Source organism: Sphaerodactylus townsendi, linkage group LG16 (genome assembly GCF_021028975.2).
Source record: "Sphaerodactylus townsendi isolate TG3544 linkage group LG16, MPM_Stown_v2.3, whole genome shotgun sequence".
NCBI lineage: Eukaryota > Metazoa > Chordata > Lepidosauria > Squamata > Sphaerodactylidae > Sphaerodactylus > Sphaerodactylus townsendi.
The window spans coordinates 12,210,384-12,236,652 of record NC_059440.1 but is presented as its reverse complement, the minus strand read 5'-3'; the positions used below and the strand labels follow the sequence as shown (position 1 = coordinate 12,236,652).

The following is a 26,269-nucleotide window of genomic DNA, read 5'->3' as shown; positions in this document are numbered from 1 at the left end:
GGACAGATGCCCATTTTAAAAAAGGTAGTGTACCTCAAAATCGAGAAGAGTATGGTTGAAGAGACAGAGATTCATATTGATCTTTTTTGCCTGTGTTCTGTAAAACGGGCATGTTTGGGATCCACACTTTCATCCCTCGGTTTATAAGAAGCTACTTGAACCATCAAAGGCTGAGTCGAACCAACAAATGTACAAAATTCTTTTGCATCTGCAATAAATGCCATCTTCTTTTATTGGCATGATTGCTCGGGGCTGTGAGAGAGAGAGAGAGAGAGAGAGAGAGAGAGAGAGAGAGAGAGAGAGAGATCGAATCAGTTGATCATGTCCTTCTAGATCAGTGGTTCTCAACCTGTGGTTCGCAACCCCTTTCACAGGGGTCGCCTAAGACTCTCTGCATCAGGGTTCTCCATCTGTAAAATAGATAAATGTTAGGGTTGGGGGTCACCACAACATGAGGAACTGTATTAAAGGGTTGCGGCATTAGGAAGGTTGAGAACCACTGTTCTAAACTGTAATCTTTATGCCTCTATCAGAAGTCAGTATATCAATCCCCATATCCAGAACTGTGTCCTACTCTCAGCCAAGGCAAAGACCTTCTATTTGCTCTGTTGACCAACACCCACAGAGGTCTTTGGACATAGCAAAAATTTTGGCACAGCAGATTCCAACAATCTTTTAATCAACAATCCTGATACAATGACCGAATATATTTTATGGCACAGTGGGTCACTGGCTTGGAAAAGACTTCTGAGATCTTGTAGAATTCCTTGCAAGGAAAAGCAGTAGCACTGGACCACAAAGCAAAACCTAAGCATGTGTAACTAGAATAGGACAACAGTGTACGGTGTTGTTAGATCCTTATTGCAAAGTAGGCTAATTCACATTAGGAATTTTTTCCCAGCCTTGTTATGAGGATGACATGGGAAGGAGCCATGTACATCTTCCAGATGATGATGATGATGATGATGATGATGATGATGATGATGATGATGATGATGATGATGATGATGATGATGGTAGTTGTTGTTGTTGTTATTATTATAGATTTCGCAGCTGCCATATCTTTAGCTGGTTGTTGGCCTTCATTACAGTTCGATGATGATGATGATGATGATGATGATGATGATGATGATGATGATGATGATGATGATGATGATGATGATGATGATGATTATAGATTTCACAGCTGCCAGATCTTTAGCTGGTTGCTGGCCTTCATTACAATTTGATTTATTATTGTTGTTGTTGTTGTTGTTATTGTAGATTTTACAGCTGCCAATCTTTAGCTGGTTGTTGGCCTTCATTACAATTCGAGCCTCACCCAGAGGCCTAGGAAGTTGTGATGTATCGAAGTAGTATTCGTGCAGATCCCAGCAGGGCTGCCTTCTCAATTTGACAGATGTTAATTTTGTCAGTTTCAAGTGCTTCCCTAGTGTATTCGGGATGGCTCCCAGCATGTCGATTACCACTGGGACAACCTCGTAGTAGTATTATTGTTGTTGTTGTTGCCTTTGCTGCCATGTGTATTGTGATAAGTCAGAGGAGAGGAGACTCAAGTCGACCTCGCAGTGGTCTAAAAATGAAGATCTGGTCTAAAAATGAGATAGTGACTAGCAAGTCATCCAAGGATGTGTGTTCCATATGAAACAGGATGTTTGGTGGAAATGAAACCTGAATATTTTTCTGGGTGTTTTTGAAGAGATATAAACCATGTTGCCAGAAAATGGGTACTGCACATTCTGGCTTTCCTGAAGATGTGCAATAAATAAACGCATGGAGGAGGAAAATATGAGGGAATTGGTATTAAAGTGGCTTGAGAATAAGCCAGGGCGTGGTGGGAAATGCAGTGCTTCACCCAGGTATGGCTTTGAAAAATAACCGCTATTGGCTTTGTGAGAAAAGAGGATGCTCATAGACTGAATGGGAGATACAATTCTAAGGCCCCTTCCACACATGCAGAATAATGCACTTTCAGTTCACTTTCACAATTGTTTGCAAGTGGGCTTTGCTATTCCGCACAGCTGCAAAGTACATTGAAAGTGGATTGAAAGTGCATTATTCTGCTTGTGCGGAAGGGGCCTAAGTTGGGGGGGGGGAGAGAGAAAGAGACAAAATTAATAGGATGCTCGAAGGAAGGAAGGAAGGAAGGAAGGAAGGAAGGAAGGAAGGAAGGAAGGAAGGAAGGAAGGAAGGAAGGAAGGAAGGAAGGAAGGAAGGAAGGAAGGAAGGAAGGAAGGAAGGAAGTGTGACATTGTAAAAAGAAAGCAAGATGGAAACATTTGGGGAAGGAAAGAAAGGAAGCAAAGCCCTGCCAGTTATAAACCTCTAAAGATGATGTCCATAGTAGAACAACAGTTGTTTAAAGTTTAAAAAAAGTGAAAAAATTGAAAGTGAGCGCAAACGTTGAAATCCTTTGAGGAAACAGATTGTTGTCAGCCAGGTCACAATTTCAGAAAAGAGGACATCTATCAATGTAGGAAGTTAATAGAACAAGTTCAGTAAAATGGAAATGTATGGATGGAAAAGAAAAATTCAGTGGTTTGAGGAAAAAGCGTAGAAGGTGTTCACATAATTCCTGCAAAATGGGAACAAACAGGGAAATTTGGGAGGGGGTGAGTAGCACAGTTAATATTTCAAAAGAAAGGTGTGTGATCTGGTTTGGCGGGATTGTGAATGTTTATAATATAAAACAAAAGGGTAACTCTCAAGAGCTTTCTGGTACTCTGTGAAATGGGATAGGTGGAGAATGCTTGACTGGCCCAAGATCACCCCTTGAGCTTCCCCAGGAAAGTGGGGGGGGTGAATCTGGGTCTCATAAATCCTAGTCTGGAACTCTAACCATTACACCATACTGATTTTTCTAAGGTATACCCTTTACCACAAAAAGGACTCAGGAGATGTGCAATTAAACCACCACATCTTCCTGGACCTTCTTCATGGTGGAATGCTCCCCCAGGGTCCTAGTGCTTGCTATTCCCCCCTTCCAATTCTCCAATAGCATTTATAATGTTATTTAAGCGCTGCATTTGTCCAAATCATTATTTCCTGCACTAGGAAGCATAGAACTTTGAAAAAAAAAACCAGCATTTATATTGCTTGGATGGCTAGTAGTAAGATACGTTTTGTGTCATACAGTGAATGTAATAATTTGTCTTTCCGTGTGCTGTTCCTTTTTACAGATATCGACTTGGGGGTTGGCACGCTAACGGAAAATGAGGACCAAGATGGCAGGACGTTGGCGGTCCCCAAAATATCGGGACTAGAAAGGAGTCAAGAGAAAAGCCAGGATACCAGTAAAGACCCGTCATTTGACCCCACTGTGCCTAAAGACCTTTGCCCTCAAATCTCTCAGCCAACGATCCCACCTCATTCAGACCCACAGCCCAAGGTACATTCTCCAAGCCCTGCAGTGGTCCAGCAGACGGAGCCTCCTTGTTCTTCGCCGTCGTCAGCCCCACAGCCGTTGACCACCTTGGAAGAAACCCAACTTTCCACAGACGCTCCTCCCCAAATCCAACACCCGCCACGGCCCTCCTCTCCCGGACAGCCGACTCACCCGAACCAGCCATCCATGCACTTACGTCCCCCTTCACGGACTCTGTCGCAACAGTTGTCGGTGTACAACAGCAGCAGCTTAAGCCTCAATAGCTTGAGGTGAGACTGTTCTTTAAATTTTATTTTGGATACTGGCTGCACAGTCAAAGGCAGGGATGTTAATGGTTCAGTAGAAAGTGGTTAATTTTATTATCTGAAGTCCAGTGGTGGGATTCAGATACTTTAACAACCAGTTCCAGTGGTGGGATTCAAATAATTTAACAACTGGTTGTTTACAAGCACCATTTTAACAACCGGTTCTGCTGAAGTGGTGCGAACCGGCTGAATCCCACCACTGCTGAAGTCTGTTTCTCACATGATGGAGAATGGTGTGTCACAATGCTAGGAGGAGAAAAAATAAGGCCTCACCAGTGGGCAGGAGAAGACAGAGAAAAGCATGGGGCAAGGCTGAGAATGTATTTAGCTCTTCCAGATCCTCACATGTTTCTCAGTTTGCTTCATCAGGGATGGTTCTGCCCAAGTGGTGTGAACCGGCTGAATCCCACTACTGGATCTAGATGAGTTAAATAAATTACCCATTTCTCCAATGGGTGGCTGATCTAAGGAGATCTCCTGCCCGCTACAAGCCCTGCCAGGCAAGGGACTTGGCCACTTTCCTGAAACATAGGGCAGGTAGTGCATCAGGGAACAGTGCTCAGACAAGACCCAGGTGGCATGTCACAGAACCAGATGTGGCTCCCCAATTGCTGAGTATTACTGCCTTAGAGGGTCACTGTCCATGAGAGTAGAGACCGGTGAGCTAGATGGACCAGCAATATGACCCCATATAAAACAGTGTTTGCTTCTCTGGGCACTTCCGCACATGCAGAATAATGCACTTTCAATCCACTTTCACAATTGTTTGCAAGTGGATTTTGCTATTTCGCACAGTAAAGTCCCCCTGCAAAGTGCATTGAAAGTGGATTGAAAGTGCATTGCTCTGCATGTGCGGAAGTGCCCTGGAGCTCTGCCTAAAAAATTCCCACTGAATTGTGTGACTTTGCCCAGCCTGGAAATGAGGTGGAGAAACTGTCCTTCAAGGGTCTGTTCGTCAGTCCGAGCTAGCTGAGTTCTGGGTTGGGTTCTTGAGGGGTGGGGGGGCTCCAAGGGGTTGTGTCTCTCCTAACATTTCTTCTCCCTCCCCCCCCCTTTTTTTGTATTTCCGTGAACAGCAGCAGCAGAAGCAGTACCCCTGCCAAGACTCAGGCTTCCTCTGCACATATCGGCCACCCCCCTTCGGCATCCCCCTTCTCCCTCTCTCTGCCAAACCACAGCCCTCTTCACACTTTTCCACCCACCCTCCAACCTCCTGCCCACTCCCATCACCCCAATATGTTTGCCCCTCCCACGGCATTGCCCCCGCCTCCTCCGCTGACATCGGGGGCGTTGCAAGTTCCAGGCCATCCTGCTGGGAGCACTTATTCTGGTAAGTATTTCAAGGCATCCCCAGCAGGGAAAATCTCTGCGATCCAAAGACTGGTGTGTTCTGGTTCATGAAGCCAAGCACTGATGTATTCTGGCTCGTTGAGGGAGGAGCGGAAGGAAATAAACAGGAGCAGGAGAGAGGAAGGGACACCCAACGGTGAAGGAATAAAGATTTGTGTAACCCAAATGTGCTATTTCCAAACAAATCATGCTGTACATGTTTTGGGCATGAGGCTGTGACTCAGTGGGAGAGTGCATAGCCTGTTTGTGGGATGTCTCAACACCGATCCCCCACATGGTTTATTCAAACTTCTAAGGTAAGAGGGCTTTCTCAGCATGTGATCTTGGAGAGCGAATCAGAGTAGGCCGTCTTGAGCATGGCGGTTCAGTGACCTGACTCGATGTAACGCAACTTCCTGTGTTCACCTCCAGGGAAAGGGCATAACGGGGGACACACAGAGTGATTCAGACCCTGGCATTTCCAGATGAAGAAGAAGAAAAGAGTTTGGATTTATACCCCTCCTTTCTCTCCTGTAAGGAGACTCAAGGTGGCTTGCAAGCTCCTTTCCCCTCCTCTCCCCACAACAGGCACCTTGCGAAGGAGACCACATAGGAATACTATGGCCAATATGCGAAGGAAGTCAATGGCAAACCACCTCTGTTGGTCTCTTGCCTTGAAAACCTCTTGGCTTGAAAACTAGCTTGTGATTTGATGATACTTTATGGTAAAGCACAGAGTCATTACTAATCTACGGGGAGATGTCATATCAGAGTGTTTACTAGACAGATTTTGTTTGTGAGGTGGTTTGCCATTGCCCTCTTCAGTCATCAACGCTATACCTCCAGCAAGTTGGGTACTCATTTTACCCACCTCATAAGGATGGAAGGCTGAGACAAAATTGAGCCGGTTACCTGACACCAACTTCTGTCTGGATCAAACTCATGTTCTGAGCAGAGATTTGACTACAGCACTGCCGTCTACCAAATACTTGTGGTTCCCCAGGCTGGAAAGCTGGGAAAGAAGTCTTTTTTAAAATAAAATAAACAAACAAAACAAAATGGCAGGCGGGGTGACCCTGTGGGAAGACTGAGCACAACCTAGATGGGAAAGCTGTGAACTGATGCTACCCTCGTTGCTTTTCAGAACAAGACCTCCTGCGGCAAGAGCTGAACACGAGATTTCTGGCTTCCCAGAGTGCCGACCGGGGCGCCTCGCTGGGCCCACCGCCCTACTTGAGGACGGAGTTCCACCAGCATCAGCACCAACACCAGCACACCCACCAACACACCCACCAGCATACCTTCACGCCTTTCCCCCACGCTATCCCGCCTACCGCCATCATGCCGACGCCGGCACCTCCCATGGTGCGTACCCCAGGCAGAAATGTGAGGATAAGTAGAGCACAACTCTCTTACGTTACAAAGTTATAACAGCGATCCATGTCAGTGATGATGTTTGGGGGAGGGGGAGGGCTGGGAGAAAGCATCCTTCTGGGTCACAATGAGTTGTGACCCAGAGCCAGACAAAAAGGCACGTGGTACGGTCCTCCTGGAAGGTTCCTCTTGGAATTTCAGGTGGGGGGGGGGGACTCCCATGTTTACATTCTCCTCTTTAGACCACTTTTGTCGAAAGGGCATTGCTCATGGAAAGGTAGCACATCAAGGAGAATTCTACTTTCTGCTTGACACACTAGCTTTCCCAAGGCACTGAGGGTTTTTTTTTAACACAAAAGACTGTACACAAATACTTGGCAATAGATTGAAACCATCGTGCGTTCACTGTACAGGACCAGGTGGTACCCTGTTGCGCTATTATGTCACTGATTTCTGTTGCTCTGTTAGCTACAGTTTTCCTTGCAGCCACAGACAGTAGTGAAACTGAAGAGTAGTAGAGAGTAGGGGTGTGCATTCAGGAGCTCTGCCCCTGTCTGCTACAGCAGGAATATTTCAGGTTTGGGTCTAGTAGACCTGAAAATTTTCAAATTACCCGAAAAAGTCAATATTGGGATTTGGCTTTGTTCGGGTTGTTTGAAATTGTCTGTTGTTTGAAACCCAAAAAATGCCAATTCAAAAAAAACCTTCACATTCCTAGTAAAGAGTAAGTGACCGGGCGGTTGTAAGCAGAGATGTTGGTGGTCTTAGAATTGTGTAAGTCTCCTTAAGACGGCACGGTGAGAAACAGCTGTAATGCCAGTACTGCATCCATCGTGGCGCAGGGTCAGTCCCCAGAATGGCCATTTACAGGAAGCAGCACTTCTGTTAGAAAACCTGTGGGGTTACTGACAGTGACTCCTAGACTGTTATTAGGATAGATAGTCTAGCATTGTATAAGGCAGCTTCTTAAGACCACAGGATTCCTTCCTGAATTTTGAAGGGGTACAAACTTATGATGAACGTTCCATTTGTGCTACCTATTTGGAGGCACTCAACCTCTGGCTACCAGTGATTAGGGAAGGCCTTGGCTTCCATGCCCTCTTTGTTGGTCCTGGGGGCTAACTGGTTGGCCATTGTTTGAAGTAGGATGCAGGACTCAATGGACCATTGCTTTGACCCAGCCAGACTCTTCTGTGTTGATTTTATGAATATTTATACCAAATCTGACCCTTTTTGTTTCTTTAGCAAGACACCTGTTGAAACCACGATTTCCCCCTGTTTCCCGAATACCCAAATTTTTGTGACCACTTTAATTAGAACAGAATTATGTGTGCCTGATCTTCCAACTCCATCATGCATTGGTGTTCTACCTTCTGGAGAGCTTTCTCTCCAAGAACTAGGGGCACAGTGAGCATTGACTTGGGATGCAGGAGACTTCATGTCCAATCATAGGTGTCAAACTCACGGCCCTCCAGATGTCATGGACTACAGTTCCCATAATCCACTGCCAGCATGATGCTGGCAGGGGATGATGGGAACTGTAGTCCACAACATCTGGAGGGGCGGGAGTTTGATACCTGTAGCACCTCCAGTGAGAAGGATGTTGAGCAGCTGATATTGAGAAGGACCTTTCCCTAGCCAAAATTTTGGAGAGTCACTGCCAGTAAGAGTACATAATACTGAGCCAAATGACCCAGCATTCAGACTTCAAAACAGCAGGTTCATATGTTCATATTTAAGCCTGAGGAGACAGTATATACAGAATCATAAAGGGAGATGTGATTGGGGGTAGTTCCCCTGTTCGCAAGTTACAATGAACACACCTACAATCCATACACAGTATACGTTTGAGGTTTCTTTTGTACAACTGTGGAGTAATTCTCATGCGACATTCCATATATGTACATATGATCTCAACCAACTATTTAACCAGATACTGGTTTCATTTGTAAAAGTGACTGCAGTTTAGCAGGTTCTTGCAAAAAGATACATGCATTCATTGTAACTTGTGAACAAGACTAGTGTTAAATGAGACAAACCAGGTGCACCTGAACACACTTGGGTTTTACCCTATTCTTTTGTGCAATTATGGGACTTAGGGGCTTGATTTTTTTAAAAAGTGAACTTTTCAGGATTCCACAGCAACTGCTGGGTTCCATGTCAGAAGTTGCATTGCTTGGTTTTTATTGACATTTTAACTGTCCATCTTGCTACATTTGCTGAAATGAGCCCAGAAGCCAACATTTGATAAATATTTCATGCCTCAAAATTGTGCAGTTTCTTTTGTTATTGTTCTGCTTTTGAACCAGGAAGTAGTTCTCCGTGAGTTCAGTCCACAGATACCAGCTGCTTCACCAATTCTAGCTGTCTTACAATGCAGCCCCAAGCAGTGGATTAAGAAGGATTAAACTCGGTTTAGGATTGCACTGTTGGTCTGCTTCAGGCAAAATAACTGAAGGCTTTTGTGGGGCCTTAAAGACTAACCAGTTCTATCAGCCAGAGACTCTGGCACACAAAACCTGTAGCCATAATCGATTGGTTAGTCTTTAAGGTGCCATGCAACCCTTTATGTCCTTTAGGCTTTACTAACAGCATAAATAAAAGGCAAAATGCCCCCCAAACTTTTCTTTTGCTTAGAATGGGCTCTAGGCCAGGGGTCTGCAACCTGTGGCTCTCCAGATGTTCATGGACTACCATTCCCATCAGCCCCTGCCACCATGCCCAATTGGCCATGCTGGCAGGGGCTGATGGGCATTGTAGTCTATGAACATCTGGAGAGCCACAGGTTGCAGACCCCTGGGTTAGGCAGAACTGCCTTTGAAAGCAATATGGAGTTTTACGAGGGGCAGATGCCAGGTTAGATACCACTGCTGGTTGAGAGAGAATGTAAAACTCTAATCGTACCCTGGCACTGTCAGCTGGTAGTTCATTTCTGAGACAGGCTCAGCGGCCAACAGTATTTCCTGCTGCTCCTTCTAGGCAAGGGGCAATTCCAGTGGTTTGGGAGGGGGAGGGGTTGTGTGTTGTGCATTTTGGCTTTTGGTTTTTCATGTCAACACAGGCAGCATTCCCATTTTGGCAACAGCTTTGTTGACAGAAGGGTTAAAATCTTTGAAACACGTTTGCTTTGACAAAAAGGCCCCCTGCATTCACCTGCAGTGCCAGAACCGTTAGAACGACTCCGAAATGTCTTGGATGTCTCCCTCCCTAATCTAATTCCTCCCCAAAATGCCGGTCAATTCCAGCCTCCTTCCTGTTTGACAGCTGTTTTTCTCGGCTTCCCCTCATCTCTGAGCCCTTCCTGTTTTGAAATATGTTTTCCGCCTTCTTGTATGTTTTTGTTGCTTGCCGCACGCTCGACGAGCAGCCTTCAAAAAAACCTTCAGCTGCAGCCAAGGAAGGTTGCCCCAAAGAGGAGAGAACAAAATAATGAGTTTGTGCTTTGATCCTTTTTGCAGTTTGACAAATACCCAACAAAAGTTGACCCCTTCTACCGACACAGTGTGAGTTCTTCTTACTGCCTTAAAATGTTTTTTAATGAATGCTTTTTCTGCAATGGGCTAAAAACACCTATCAATCAATGCCACATCATACCATATTTATTTCCATTCCCTTTATGCATCCCTCTTCAATGTCCATTGCATGTTTTCAATCGCTTTTGGCTTCCTGGCGAAGACGCAGTGTTGTCTCTTTTTTGCTTGTCTGTTTTCCAACTCAAAATCTCCTTTTGCTCTGAAACGACGCCTCAGTCTGTGTGTGTTAAAAAAGTAAAGTTTCCCCTTTAGTCGTATCCGACCCTGGGGTACCACTGCAAGCAGTGATTTCATAGGCAAGCCGCTTTTTGTGAAGTAGTTTGCCATTGCTTTCTCCAGCTATTAGCTAAGTAGTAGAAGAAGAAGAGTTTGGATTTATATCCCCCTTTCTCTCCTGCAGGAGACTCAAAGGGGCTTACAATCTCCCTGCCCTTCCCCCCTCACAACAAACACCCTGTGAGGTAGGTGGGGCTGAGAGAGCTCCGAGAAGCTGTGACTAGCCCAAGGTCACCCAGCTGGCATGTGTGGGAGCGTACAGGCTAATCTGAATTCCCCAGATAAGCCTCCACAGCTCAGGCGGCAGAGCTGGGAATCAAACCCGGTTCCTCCAGATTAGATACACCAGCTCTTAACCTCCTACGCCACTGCTGCTCCTTTACCGACCAAGAAATGGATGGATGGCTGAGTTGACCATGAGCCAGCTCCCAGGATATCTGACCCACAGGGCGCTTGAACTCCTGACTGTTTGAGTGGCAGAGCAAGCACTTAACCACTACACCACGCAGCTCCTTTTGTGTGTGTTATATGCCATTAAATCGCTTCTGACTTTTGGCAGCCCTATATATGAATGGCCATCAAAATGTCCTGTCATTGACTGTCTGGCTTAGGTCATGGACCTCCCAGAGGTCAGGAAAGACCTGAGCAGCTTCTTCTGTTTTTTTTCAGTCTTCCATTGTATAAAAAATGGGGGGGGGGAGACACACAAAGAAGGTTACAACTATTACAAAAAGTCTAAGACTGATTCCACATGGGCCAAAAACAGCAGTGTGAAAACGGTGTGAAAAAATGGTGTAAAAGGGTTTAAAACAGTGTGAAAGGGTTTATACTGTTTTCACACTGTTTTCACACCGCTGTTTTTGGCCCATGCGGAATCAGCCAGAATTTAAAATCTGTGAATGTGATGCCCAGGCCAAATACCTCCCCACCAGCATCTCTGGTGACAGGTCCTGCTCAAGTCTCCCAAACTGTAGCCCATGGCCTCCTTTACTGAGGTCCCTTCCGCACATGCAGAACAATGCACTTTAAATCCACTTTTGGTGCACTTTGAAGCTGGATTTTATTGTGCGGAATAGCAAAATCCACTTTCAAACAGCTGTGAAAATGGATGGAAAGTGCATTATTCCGCATGTGCGGAAGGGGCCTGAGTCAATCCACCTGATGTTGGGTCTTCCTCTTTTCCTCCTGCTTTCTGCTTTTCCTAGAATTATCTTTTCTAGCGAGTCTAATATTCTCATGATATATCCAAAGTACAGCAGCCTCGGTTTAGCCATTTTAGAATCTATATGTGCAGCGTGGAGCTCTGGTGGTGGGTGGGGGGGGGGGGCGGGGGGAGGGTTCCCTTTTGATTGTTGTATTTCCCCATTCATTGCACCAGAGGCAGCAGAGCTGTGTGTGGCTATTTCGTTGCATGCACAGATTGGCTTCCTCCGTTGGGACTGGAGGCAACTCCTAACTCACTATTGATGCTTGTGCACATCTGAAGCCAGGTGGATCGTGTGTAAAAAAAACCATTGAGAAGTCAAGAGCACCTAGAAGGTCTGGTGAATGAGGGACTTCCATTCTTCTTAGCTGTATGAGAAACCATGGGTAGAATCCAAGGCCGGCTAAAACTATGCTTGTTCCTGATTGTTTCTCCCTTTCAACAGAGCGGCTGCATGCACACATCAGTGGATTTTGTGCTGCTGTAGCCCAACACCCCAAAAGTCAGCAACATTTTGTAACTAGAGCCAAACAATGTCAAAATGCAGAGCCGGATTTCAACGAAGAGTCCTTTGCATAACCCAAATGCTATGGGGTTTTATCCCAAATAATTGACACATTCATTGCTGTAACATTTCTGCAGTTTGAATACTGGTTGTTGTGAATATTAGCAAGTGGCACGCACAGAGTTCGCAGCAAATGATGAAGCGAGAGGTTACTTCATTCTTCCCCCACCCCTGGTATCCCTTCCCCACACTATTTCCCCTTTCTTGCATTCTGGCAAGTCCCTCTCCTTTGCAGTCACATACAAACATTTTATCTGGCCACCCCATATTCAGCTCCATTTAGCATGTATTTACTTCATTTATACCCCCACTTTTCTCCCAGTAAGGACCAAAAACAGTTTACATTGTTCCCTTCTCCTCTCTTTTATTCTCACAACATCCCTGTGAAGTAGATCAGGGTGATAGAAAGTGCCTAACCAGATTCCGTAGCAGAGCAGGTAATTTGAACCTTGGTCTCCCAGTTGCTAGTCTGACATGCTCACTTCTAAGAACTTCTTTAGGTAAAAGGTAAAAGTAGTCCTCTGTGTCAGCACCGAGACATTAGTGACCCATGAGGTGACATTCCATCATGACGTTCACTTGGCAGACTTTGTTTAGGGGGTGGTGTGCCAGTCCCTTCCCCAGTCATCTGAACTTTACCCCCAACAACCTGAGTACTAATTTTACTGACCTTGGATAGGTGGAAGGCTGAGTCAGCCTTGAGCGGGCTACCTGAAACCGGCTTCCGTCAGAATCAAACTCAAATCACTAGCGCAGTTGGGGAAATACTGCAGCTTACCACTCTATGCTACTGGGCGCTTGAACAACTTCTTTCGTTCCCTAAAAAACTTTGCCTGCATATCTCTCAAGTGCTGGTTATTCTAGTACAGGGGTCTGCAACCTGCAGCTCCCCAGATGTTCATGGACTACAATTCCCATCAGCCCCAGCCAATTGGCCATGCTGGCAGGGGCTGATGGGAATTGTCATTCATGAACATCTGGAGAGCCACAGGTTGCAGACCCCTGCTCTAGTATCTTGCCACCTCCAGTAAGGTTGCCAGCTGTGGGTTGGGAAATACCTGGAGATTTTGGGGGCGGAGCTTGAGGAGGGCAGAGTTTGGGGGAGGTAGGGACTTCAATGGGGGATAATGCCATTGAGTCCACCCTCCAAAGTGGCCATTTTTTCCAGGTGAAGGGATACCTGTTGCCTAGAGATCAGTTGTAATAGCAGGAAGTTTCCAGTCCCCACCTGGAGGTTGGCGACCCTAGCCTCTAGTGTACCAGGAGCCAGTGTGCTGTAGTGGTTAAGAGCAGGTGGATTCTAATCTGAAGAACAGGGTTTGAATCCCCTCTCCTCCACACGAGCTGCTGACTCTAATCTAGTGAATCAGATGTGTTTCCACACTCCTACATTCCTGCTGGGTGACCTTGGGCTAGTCACAGTTCTTCAGAACTCTCTCAGCCCCACCCACCTCACAAGGTGTCCGTTGTGGGGAGAGGAAGGGAAAGGAGCTTGTAAGCCACCTTGAGTCTCCTTACAGGAGAGGAAGGGGGGATATAAATCCACACTCTTCTTCTTCTACCTTTATGTAAATATTTCATTTTCTTTTTTAAAGAGCTATATTATATTCTGTGCTGAATCACATTCAGCTCTGCCCCACAGATTGCAAACCCCTGCCCTATAATAGTAGTTTTGCAACTCGCCTCAGCCACACCAGGAAATCTAGATACAAACATCGTTACTTCGTTTTTCACACAATAGCCAACAATGCATCCATGTAGCGAGAGTCTTGTCGGATTGATTGTGGCGTATGTCACCTGACAGTTTTCTTCTCTTTCAATGGCTGAGTTAGGCTAAAAGCTACAATATCGCAGCCCTGAAACTTCCAACAGCAATGCTATTAAAAACACATTATTAACTGATGCATCTTACTTAATGATCCAAAGCAAAAAAGAAAAAGAAAAGTGTCTAAATTTGCTGGCAACATGCAGTTTGCTTGTAAAAACAATTGTCAGGAATGTTATCAAGGCAAGCTTTTATTTAGGCACAAGCATCCTAAGTTGAGATACTGATCTTTTTCAGAGGTCTGGTGCTGCATTCGTACTGATTGGAAACTAGAAGGATACTTTGCTTTATGTTTTGTGTTTGTTAAGGAGTACCGGTGAAATACCCAGTGGTGACTCTAGTCAAATGTAAGGAAAATTTATTGTCGGAAGGCTTTCACGGCCAGAATCACTGGGGTGCTGTGTGGTTACCAGGCTGTATGGCCGTGTTCTAGTAGCATTTTCTCATGACATTTTGCCTGCATCTGTGGCTGAAGATATCAGCTAAAAGCAGTGGTGGGATCCAAAAATTTTAGTAACAGGTTCCCATGGTGGTGGGATTCAAACAGTGGCGTAGCGCCAATGGGGTGGGGCGGGGCACAACAGGGGCGGGGGCGGGCATTCCAGGGGCGGGGCATTAATAATTTCTCTGTTACTGTAAAAAACTCTTACTGTAAAAAAAAGGTCCTAATTTCCACCTGGTATCTTTCTGTCCATAATTTAAACTCATTATAGCAAGTCCTATCGTCTACTGCCAACAGAAACAACTACTTCTCCTCTAATTGACTGCCTGTCAAATACTTCATACTTTCAAATACTTAATTTTGTTTCTAAAAATCAAAAGAAGGATACTTTCCTTAAACAAGGAACTTTACCATATTTCTAAAACATGTTTTTAAAACAGCCCAACAGGGAGAATTATCCCGTTTTTGGCCTTCGCTAACCAGCCACATAGGAAACAACAGGACTGTATGATTTTTGGACCTAATGGAATTTCTAACGGAAAAGCAGACCCAATTAGTAACCCTCTCTCGGCACACACAAATAATTAGTAACCCACTCTCGGAAACTGGTGAGAACCTGCTGGATCCCACCTCTGGCTAAAAGTCAGGAGAAAATGCTACTAGAACACGGCCACCAGCAAAGATGAGCTGCGTCATCCCATAGGTCCCTAGATTATAAGAACATCTCTCTGCTCTTCCCTTTCATTCACGCCGGCGGCTAGTTTGTTGTTAACAGGCAACGAAATTGCTGCATACCTCTTTGGGTTTGAGCCAGCGTCTAATTGTGGAGAATCAAAAGGGGCTGGAGTCTTTTAAGACATGCATATTGTGCATTTAAGAAAAGATTGCAAGACAAGATTTCCCCTCGGCTAATGGCTTCTTGAAAGCCTTTCGTTTCATTCATGGCTCATCTTGGAAATATTTTTTTTCTGCGCCGCCGAAAATCTGCGTTGGAAGGAAATGTAATTTAAAAGTGCTAATGAGCTATGAAGGGGTCGGGGAAGACTGCGCTAGGTAGCAATCCAGACCGCTTTTTTAAATTACGGCATTGCAGCAAAAATGCCTGAGGATGCCTGAACACGTTATTAGAGACAATGAAAGCGAACCACGTTTTTGAGAGCAGAGTTACTCCATGAGGTGTGATTCTGCAGATTTTCCTGCTAAGGTCAGCACAATGGAGGACCCTGATCTTGCCCAATAATGACCTCAATAAGGAGCAGCAGTGGGGTAGTGGTTAAGAGCAGGTGCACTCTAATCTGAAGGAACCGGGTTTGATTTCCTGCTCTGCTGCCTGAGCTGTGGATGCTTATTTGGGGAATTCAGATTAGCCTGTGCACTCCCACACACAGCCAGCTGGGTGACCTTGGGCTAGTCACAGTTCTTCTGAGCTCTCTCAGCCTCGCCTACCTCACAGGGTGTTTGTTGTGAGGGGGGAAGGGCAAGGTGATTGTAAGCCCCTTTGAGTCTCCTACAGGAGAGAAAGGGAGATAGAAATCTAACTCCTCTTCTTCCTCTTCTTCTTCATCTTCTTCTTCTTCATTGAATGACAGGTATCAGAATGGAAACACTTATAGGGTATTTTTGCACATGCAGAATAATGCACTTTCAATTCACTTTGCAGTGGGATTTTACTGTGCTAAATAGCAAAACCCACTTGCAAACAACTGTGAAAGTGGATTGAAAGTGCATTATTCTGCATGTGCGGAAGTGCCTATAGAGAGCTGTGCGAAAGTGCCCATAGAGATCCATTGGCAGAACTAAAAATTTAGGTGCCAAAGCGCTCACAATTATCCATCTCATCCCCTCCTGCTGCTTAGCAACAACCTCCCCACCCCCTTAGAATCATATACTCATAGAATTGGAAGAGACCCCAAGGGCCATCAAGTCCAACCCCCTGCCATGCAAGAACACGCAATCAAAGCACTCCTGACAGATGGTCATCCAGCCTCTGTTTTAAAACCTCCAAAGAAGGAGACTCCACCACTCTCTGAGGCAGTTAATTCCACTGTCAAACATCCCTGACAGTCAGAAAGTACTTCCTGACGATTAGGTGGAATCTCTTTTCCTGCACCTTGAATCCATGACTCCATGTCCTAGTCTCAGAAGGAGCAGAAAACAAGCTTGCTCCCTCTTAGACATGACATCCTTTCAGATATTTAAACGTAGCTATCATGTCCCCCCTTAACCTTCACTTCTCCAGACTAAAGTTTATTTTATTTATTTATTATTGGGTTTTGTATACCACCCTCCCCTCGAAGGGCTCTGGGCGGTGCACAACAGAACTTTACAATACATACAGCAAAACCCATTAAATTAAAACACAGCGAGCAATACAATAAATAAAGTGGCATCCAACAATGAAACCCATTTTAAAACCCTCCCAGAGAGGGAGGAAAGAAAAATGGATCCCGTAGATGGTAAAGGGACCCCAAATGAGGAATAAAGGGGGGCACTATCAGCGGCTGGACACTCCAAATGCCCGGTGGAACAACTCAGTCTTACAGGCCCTGCGGTTCACATATGCTCAAAAAAACACCCCAAATATAAATGTGGATCCCCCTTCCCTTTGAACTTTATGGGAAGTTGATTTGATGAATTCAAGGCTTCTCCCTTGTTATGTTCAAGGAATCACTTGTGGGTAGGGGGAAAGTCAAGTCAATCTTTATTACGGTCACAGACCAGCATGAGGTAAATAAGATAAAGGATAAAACATAGTGGATGACACATATTAAAACAGCAGATAAGTATCTAAAAGGAAATAAAAAGCAAAACCTGCTGGCAAAAGGAAATTAGGCACACAAAAAGTAAGGGAGTGTAAAGGAAACAATAAAAGCAAAAATACTAAAGGGGAATACAGACTTTGAAAACTATAAAATGGCGATAGACATAATAAGGAATAAAACGGGTAATTTGGAGGCTATAACTATCAAGTCATTAAGGCTACTTTAATGCACAGATCATCCTACCACGTGCTTCAAGTACTGCTACTCAGAATGTGGCCACATGGCATGTTATGTCAGGACTGGTACCTGGAAGCAGCATGGAAATATAAAGTTGTTCCATGTGGTCTGGGAATCTATACAACAGTAGCGAAATAAAACAAATACATATATTTTTATAATACTGACCATGAAGAAGCACATGTTCTATTGTTTCTATGTGCAAAGATCCACAGGGGCATTTTCTCAAATTATATCCAAGGCTTCGAATTATTGGGTTGAAGTTCTGATCACACTTCTCTTTCAAGTCCTATCTGTGAGAGGTGATGTGAGGAAGACGCTCTGGGTTGGTGGTAAACCACATGCCTAAGTCCAGTCCCTGGAATCTCCAGCTTGAACACCTGGGAGCCAGCATGGCGTAGTGGTTAAGAGCAGGTGTACTCTCATCTGGGGAACCCGGTTTGATTCCCTGCTCTACCACTTCAGCTGTGGAGGCTTATCTGGTGATATCAGTCCAGTTAGCTGCATTTTGGAAACTGATTTCGTAGATTCACTTCTTTCTTACACACACATCGTTAGAGATTGCTGCGAAGCGTTTATTTATTTTATTTTAATATTATTAAATTTATATCCCACTCGATCCCCGTAGGTTTTTGTTTTGTTTTGTCTTTCTGTTTCTTCTGTATATTCAACTTTGTATTTAAATAAGTATCTGGGCCAGGGGTCTGCAACCTGCGGCTCTCCAGATGTTCATGGACTACAATTCCCATCAGCCCCTGCCACCATGACCAATTGGCCACGGTGGCAGGGGCTGATGGGAATTGTCGTCCATGAACATCTGGAGAGCCGCAGGTTGCAGACCCCTCTGGGCAAAGGAGGACATAGCAAGAGAGTGTCTCCTTACAAATTTCATTGTGACAGAATAGTGCTGCCGCGCTTTAGGAGCTGTGCGTACTTTTAATTCTGACAGATATTCTTCCTTTAGAACTCAGAAATTCCTGGTTCTGTTTGGGGAGCGGAATCCTGGATCTCACTTTAGTATCAGCTAAATAGTAAATGCATCTGAGTCTCATTTCAAAACAAAATTCATCGGGGTGCATCTGGTCAGCTTTTCTACTGCTAAGAAAGGGAGGCAGGAGTCCCCTTTGACCATGCTGGGGATCATGGAACCTGCACATAGAAAGCCCAGGTGAGACGGGGGCTGTACAATGGAGAGGAATTGAGTGAGGTTACGCAAAAAAGGTGGCTGCATCCAGCCCTATGTTTTGTCTCCCTCCTTGCAAATGGCACCTGTGTCAAAGGAGAATTCACGGACTCTTTAGGAGCAGTCCTAAGCAAGTACTTAGAAGCCTCATATAATTCAATGAGGCATACTCCCGGGGAAGTGTCGTTGGCCATCAATTGCTAAGCTTTTAAGTTCTAAAATAACCGTTCCTCACTCACCATTAACCACTCCATCTAATGTAGCCGGGGTGTGATCGTTTTTGCTCTGTGCTTTTTCTATGCCACTCAGCGATCTGCCTTCTTAAACACCATCACTGTGCTGTTGGCCTGCGCGGAATCATCACTCAGCCTCTTGGCTCTTACACTGCAGAGCTCTTCTCTTCACATCTTCCTCTTTTCATCCTGTCTCTTTGTATCTGATGAATATCCATCATCTCTTTCCTTTCAGAGACTGCATGCAACTGCCTTTGTTTGTTTGGGGCGGCCAGAAGCTTTCAAGTTTATCTGCTTTCCCCCCTTCATGACTGAAGCATTGAAACCTGTGTCATCCTAGTTTGGGGCAAAGGGTGGTTTATCTTGATGTCTGAATTGGACTGAATGACCAATTGTGTCCTGTTTTTGTTATCTACAAACCCTGTGCTTGGGACCGACGTCTAGCTTTTGCTCCTCGGTCCATTGTGGAGCACCATGGTAGAGTGGTAAGCTGCCACGCTCTGCAGGCCGAGCTCTGCTCACGACCTGAGTTTGATCCCAACAGAAGTCGGTTTTCGGTAGTTGGCTCAGCCTTCCATCCTTCTGAAGTCAGTATAAGGCAGGGGGCTGCCACTTGCGGCTCTCCAGATGTTCATGGCAATTGGCCATGCTGGCAGGAGCTGATGGGATTTGTAGTCCATGAACAACTGGAGAGCCGCAGGTTGCAGACCCCTGGTATAAGGCATTCCCAGCTTGCTGGAGGTAAAGTGTAGATGGCTGAGGAAGGCAGTAGCAAATATAGTCCGCTTAGTGAACATTGTGAAGTGAAATCACCTCATGGGTCAGTAAATGACCCAGTGCTTGCATAGGAGACTTCCTTTATCTTTACCTTTACCAGTGAAGGTGGTCCTCCATTGCAGAGTTCATTACTCTGGCATTAGAGGTGTCATTGAAAGGCTCTGGACTCATTTAAGTAGAATTTTGGGCACCAGAAGAACGTATTTTCCCGCAAAGGACTTACCCCCTTCTAAGCCTATGGATGTCAATGGGCTTTGAATGGTGTGACTCTGCTTCAGAGGGCACTGTTGGAGTTCTGCTGTTTGTAGGCAGTGGCGTATCTGCCAGAGGGACATGACCCCGAGCATCCCCATTGGATCATGTGGGGGGCACCTGGTGGGTTGCAGCAGGCTCATGATCTGGCCGCTTGCAGTTGAACCAGGACCCCTCGGGCCAGCCCCACCAGGCTGCTCCTTCAGCCAGCGGCCAGCTAAAGGAGCAGTTTGGCAGGGCTGCCACCAGGCATCCCTTGGCCTGGCCCTGCCAGACTGCCCAAAACCGCCGCCACCAGCTAAGATAAGTGAGGCACGGGGGCACTGCTGGGGGGCACCCAGAGCAGGTGTTGCCCCGAGCGCGATTTCCCCCCAGTATGCCTCTGTTTCTAGGTTCACCCAATTCAGACATTTATTTATTTATTTATTTATTTATTTATTTATTTATTTATTTATTTATTTATTTATTTATTATATTTGTAGACCGCCCCATCCCCTAAGGGCTCTGGGCGGTGGACAACAAGCGTCATAAACAATACAGCAATATCAGTTACATTTAAAATCAATCAATCAATAAATACATAAGTTACATAAAAATTACAGCGTTCCATGCAGTCACATGACGTCCAATATAAACTATCAGTAGATAAAAGACCTCTCCCGGAGAGGAGGCGGTATAGATGTTATAGGCTCCCAAGATGGTAAAGGGAGAACACATCTTAACAAACATCCATTTGTTCCAAACTAGAAGCCTCTGGTCTTTGCCCTACACAAGAGCTGGGTTGGGAAAGGATGCAGGAAGGCTTCCTGGTTTGTTCTCATCATGAGCAAACAAGGTCAGAATGTGATGTCTCGGTGTTATCATTAGGCCAGACATATCAGCCCCTCATTTACCTGCTTGTGGGCTGCAGTGGCAATAAGCATCAGTGGTGCACAACGACTTCACATCTTCAGGTCGTCAAGTGATCACTGCTGCATGAGTGGAAATCACCTTGTGGAAATCTCCCATCTCTTGACTGAAATTGTGTTTATAATGAACCTGGAATCCTTAATTAGATTTCCCCCCCTTCCTTTCTAACAGTTATTCCACTCTTACCCTCCGGCGGTGTCAGGAATCCCTCCCATGATTCCTCCAACCGGTCCTTTCGGCTCGCTGCAGGGAGCATTTCAACCCAAGGTAAGTGGAGGCTTCGTAGTGTGTAGCGAGGGGGCAGCGGACTTGATAGTTGGGAATCTCCTATGGGCAGCGTTACCCAAACTCTTGAAGATATCACCCAAGCTGGGACTGAAGAAGAGGGCGTGGTCCTCCCAGAGGGCATTTCCAAGACCCTTCCCCTTTTTTGAAGAGGCACACAATCTCAGAATTTCCTGCAAGTTGGGTAGGAAGCAAAGATAACTCCAGTCTTATCCTTTCTGTTTTTTGCTAGAATTTTCACACACACACACACCCATTGAGACAGTCATGCTGAGCTCAGTTTGTACAATCTGTACACGAGCGTGCTGAACAACTCGAGATTCTTAAATATGTAGATTGTGGTTCATTAGCAAAGGCTCTCTGATCCACATCAATCAGGCTGTTCAGGATTTGCTTGGGCAAAATCGTCATATTGGTTTAATGTTGTATAGGACTCTGTTTCTCAAGTGACGGTTTTCAACACTCTAGCTGTTGCACCACACAAGCGCTCAAACCTCTGGCAGGAAACTGAGAAAAAGAAGCATTTCACCTGTTGCCTTTGCAGACTAGACATCAGGCAGCTCTCTGCAGGAGTCACTCCAGAGAAGGGGGTGCTACCACCCACCAAGCCCTGTCTGGGAGCCACCGACATCTTCAGATAATGGATTCATCTAGATGTAATATAGATGTGACCAAGATGGTTGGATCAGTGGGTACATATTATACCAAGATGAATCCAAACGTTTTATTCTAGGCAGTGGTGGGATTCAAATAATTTAACAACCGGTTCCAGTGGTGGAATTCAAATAATTCAACAACTGATTGTTTACAAGCCCCATTTGAACAACCAGTTCCGCCAAAGTGGTGCAAACCTGCTGAATCCCACCACAGATTCTAGGGTGTTGGTATAAATCCTGTTTGGATATGCAGTTCTGCTTTTGGCACTACGTTTGGTATGTCACTCCCTGCCAAAGAAAACCCCTGACTGTGTTTTATATATATATGCTTATTGCAAAACTTCTAACGTTTGAACATGCATTTGCAGAGCTGACTTTTTTTTAAAATAACACTTGTAGACATCTAATCCTATCGATGTCGCAGCAAGACCTGGGGCTGTCCCACATACCCTTCTGCAGAAAGATCCCCGGGTAAGTCTTGAAAGATTACATCTGAAAATGAAATGCCCTTTGGTTCTAACGAGATGGAGCTGCGCAGGTTTTCTTAGCCTCTTGTTTTCTGTGTAGGCCTTTTGCACATGATGAAGTCTGGAGCGTTCATGTCAGTGGGCCTCCATCGATTCTGTCATGTACCTATCTCCTATCTCCAGCATCTCCTGTTAATAGATGTGCCAAAGAGCTGGGCTTGGAGAGGACTGAATCTCAGATCCAGGAGGATCCCCTCCATTCAGAGTGGATAACAGTGGGCCCAGATGGATGAATGGTCTAATTCACAGGTGTCAAACTTGCGGTCCTCCAGATTTCCATGAACTACAATTCCCATCAGCCCTTGGCAGTATAGCCAATGCTCATGTTGGGAGGGACTGATGGGAATTGTAGTTCATGAACATTTGGAGGGCCGCGGGTTTGACACCCCTGGTCAATCCAAGACACTTAATGTACCTTGTAGTCCTAGCTGTGGCCATTGCTGTTAACGGCAAACCATCATCTTCTTTGTTTCCATGGAGCTGCAATAGGTCATGAGACCAAACAATACATTTGGAGCCCATTGTGCTCTAGAACGTGCAATCAAAAAGCTATTCCTTTCATCCCTTCTTGCCGTACCCCAGTCAAAGGAACGAAACAATTCACCTCTGTCCCTGAGCATCTTCACGTTCATCAAAGTTCAGGCTGATGATTTGCGTGTGTTTGAGGTGTGCAGCTATATTGATCCCACATCATCCTGGTGCTATTGATTGATGCACCTTAGAAGATCTTCAGCACCTCTTGGAATGCTTAATGCTCAAACTTTATCATTAGCAATTTTCTTCCTTTTATTTTTCTGAACAACAAAGCTTTGAGCTTCTATAGCAAGACGGCTGGTTCAGGCGGAAGATGGGGATGTAGGGATACAGGCTGGTCCTTAGGACTTTGCTTCTGGCTTTGTAAACTTAAGACCAGGCCTGGGCATAACCAAGGTAGGAAGCAGGAGAAAACGTCTAGGGAAGGAGGAAGCCACAGGTCTGTCTGTATATCCCAACTTTTATTTATCCCATCGTTCAAAGTGGTGCACAGTTTTCTTCTCCATTTTATCCTCTCAACAACCTTATGAAATAAACAGTCTGGGGTTCAGATGTTTCCAGATACCAGGAACTGTTACTCCCATCAGTTCTTTACCAGCATGGCCAATTGGCCATGCTGACAGAGGCTGATGGGAATTGCAGTTCCTGAACATCTGGAGAGCCGCAGGTTCCCTACCCCTGGATTAGTCTAAAACAGGGGTCTGCAACCTGTGGTTCTCCAGATATTCATGGACTACAATTCCCATCAGCCCCTGCCAGCATGGCCAGTTGGCCATGCTGGCAGGGGCTGATGGGAATTGTGGTCCGTGAACATCTGGAGAGCCACAGGTTGCAGAACTCTGGTCTAAAAGAAAGATACTGGTCCCAGGCCCACCCAGGAAGCTTCTGGGGTGAGTATGAGTTTGAATCTGGGCCTCTAAGGCCATAGGTCAATTCTCTTAAATGATATTCCAGTTGGCACAGAAGGGAGGGAAAGCCAAACATTCAATTGAGCATGCCCTCAACCTTTACACACTTAAGTATCTCCTGGCCCCACTTTGAATCAGCCCTGGTCCTCAAGGTCTACAAACTTTTTGTTCTGTATCTTCAATCAGAAGATCCAAGTTCTGTGATGAGAATAAGTGAGCTGAATGTCCAGAGACAAAAGGGATGTTTCCTGACACATTCCTGAAACAGTTCACCATTTTCTGCAGCGTTGGTGTTGGGGGGAGGGGCACACATGGTGGCACGTGAGACATTGAGGAACACTAAATGTTTATAGAGCTAGGGGAAGAGGTGGGGCTGGAGGAAGAGACAAGGACATGCAAAAGATGGAAACCACCCAGAGAGCTTTTGTGGTAGAGTGGGCTTTCGAACTTGGATTTCCCACATCCTAGGCCCCTTCTGCACGGGCCAATAAATGCAGGCTAGCCATGGTATAAAACCCGTTTGGCGGGGGAACTTCACACAGACCCTGCTCCTAATGTGAGTCTGCTCCGTGTTTCCCCCACCCCCACCCCAACCTGGGTTTTTCAAGAATTGCACTATCTGCGATTCTTTTGTTTTAACATGGATTGCAGCTGCAGCCAAGCGAATGGCTGCCCCGGGAAGCACATTTCATGGCCGTGGTTCCCTTTTTTTTAGTCTTCGCCTCTGCTGCATAGGTACAAAGGGGCACAGGGGTGGCAGCATGGCTGTGGAGATCCATGCCTGCCAGGCTTCGTAGCTATGCACACCGGAGGGAAGTGAGTGGGGGAGGGGAGTCCCTCCATGTGAAGGCGCATGCCCTGGCCAATGCACTCACTGACCATGGGACACCCAGCATGCAAATGGCCCGGGGCTACAATGGGTTAATCTATTCCCCCTGCAACCCACTTTACGTTTGCTGTGCAGAAAGGGCCCTAATCTAATACTCTAATTGCTACACTGGACTTGCTGTCCATAGTGTTCACGTTTTAGGAGCAGCAGTGGCATAGGAGGTTAAGAGCTTGTGTATCTAATCTGGAGGAACCGGGTTTGATTCCCAGCTCTGCCGCCTGAGCTGTGGAGGCTTATCTGGAGAATTCAGATTAGCCTGTGCACTCCCACACACGCCAGCTGGGGGGACCTTGGGCTAGTCACAGCTTCTCGGAGCTCTCTCAGCCCCACCTACCTCACAGGGTGTTTGTTGTGAGGGGGGAAGGGCAAGGAGATTGTAAGCCCCTTTGAGTCTCCTGCAGGAGAAAAAGGCGGGGTATAAATCCAAACTCTTCTTCTTCTTCTTTACAATGTATTTGCTTTATTTGTACCCTGCTTGTCTCCCCACTGGGAAAGCAATTCCCATCATTCTCTTTTTCATTCATCTTCACAACAGCCTGTGAAAATATGTCAGGCCGAGAGAGTGTCTGGCCCAATGAGATCACCTAGTTAATACCGGAACAGGGGCACATAGCCAAATATCTTGAATTATTAACCGAACCCCAACAGAGTTGGATTATCACAAGGGCCAGATCCAACACTTTCCCATCAGCCATTACAAAGGGTCGTTACTTATCCATCCCTCTCCAGGATCCGGTTTGTCCACGCTGTAAAAACCAAGTGGAGACTCTTGCCCACATTATACTCGACTGTCTGAGATATGTGGGCATTAGGAATTTCTCTCCCAGGCTGGCCCTAGACAAATCTGAAAGAGACTCTGACAGTTCTGTTGTGGAGCTTCTGTTAAACAATACGGATGTCATTCTCTTGGAAAAAGTAGCAAAATTTATTTTACAAGTGACAGAACTTTCTAAGTAATGTATACTGCTATATACAGTCTTTCTGTCTGCATTTTGAATGTACTCTTGATTTGTACTTTATAAATGTCTGGTAACGCTCTATTTTAAATGCCTAATAAAGGTTGGGGGGGGGGGGAGATCACCCAGCAAGGTTCCGTAGTAGAGCAGGAATTTGAATGGGAGTGTCCCAGTTGGACGTTTTAACCCCAATGTGACCATTTCTCACGCAGCCCTGGAGGGAGGGGGGAGACGAGGGTTTGCCTTGTAAACAACCAGCGAACCAACTAATTTACCACTAATTAAAATTGAACTAGAAATTAAAATTTGGGATTTTGTATGCTGGCCATCACAAGCCGGCCTAGGCATTTCCGGCCTCGACTGCCCAGCAGCACTGCATGAACGTGCACAAAAAAAAATTAAACTCACAACTCTTGTTTTAAAATGGACTTTTAACCAAACGCTGCAGTATGCCGCTTGTAATTGGTGAGCCACTTGCAGGACAAGTGGACTGTAAAGTCCAGCCACCTGAGTAACTTTTTTCTCCACTGTCTTAAAAACACAGCAAGAGAATCACCCATTAGAATCCCCTACAAATTGGTCTTTTGCCATTTTCTTACGGAATCAAAATGAAACCCCAAAGAAAAAGCAAAATGTGCCGAATATTTCTCTGGCTGCTGGCGGGTGGGGAGGGAGGGAATCAGCAACTGTCTTGTGTAAATATTCTTTATCCACATTTGTTCCAGTGTGAAAAATCTTTTAAGTCTAAGGTGATGCATCGCAGAACAACCAATCCATGGCAGTCTGTATTGTCTTTTCCAATCTTATAATCAAGTGACTCGGAGGTTGTTTTAAAGGGGGAAAACGAGAGAGGACGTGCCCACTCCTAACACTTTGTGTGGACAGTTGTGCATGGACAATCCAGCCCCGATTTTCCCTAGTTC

At 45.7% G+C, this 26,269-nt stretch overlaps 1 protein-coding gene across 7 annotated transcripts in view; it reads left to right on the top strand.

The window, feature by feature from the left end:
• The window catches only part of AUTS2 (activator of transcription and developmental regulator AUTS2), an 821,199-nt gene that overhangs the window by 773,336 nt on the left and 21,594 nt on the right, over nt 1-26,269 (top strand). For 4 of the 7 annotated variants that reach the window (XM_048518997.1, XM_048518999.1, XM_048518994.1 and 1 more), the window contains 6 exons: nt 3,180-3,654; nt 4,767-5,020; nt 6,164-6,405; nt 9,852-9,896; nt 20,763-20,858; nt 21,932-22,003. In XM_048518997.1, coding sequence (XP_048374954.1) covers nt 3,180-3,654; nt 4,767-5,020; nt 6,164-6,405; nt 9,852-9,896; nt 20,763-20,858; nt 21,932-22,003 — 1,184 coding nt within the window. The remainder of the gene's footprint in view (nt 1-3,179; nt 3,655-4,766; nt 5,021-6,163; nt 6,406-9,851; nt 9,897-20,762; nt 20,859-21,931; nt 22,004-26,269) is intronic. The other 3 variants (XM_048518995.1, XM_048518996.1, XM_048518998.1) reach the window with 3 other exon arrangements.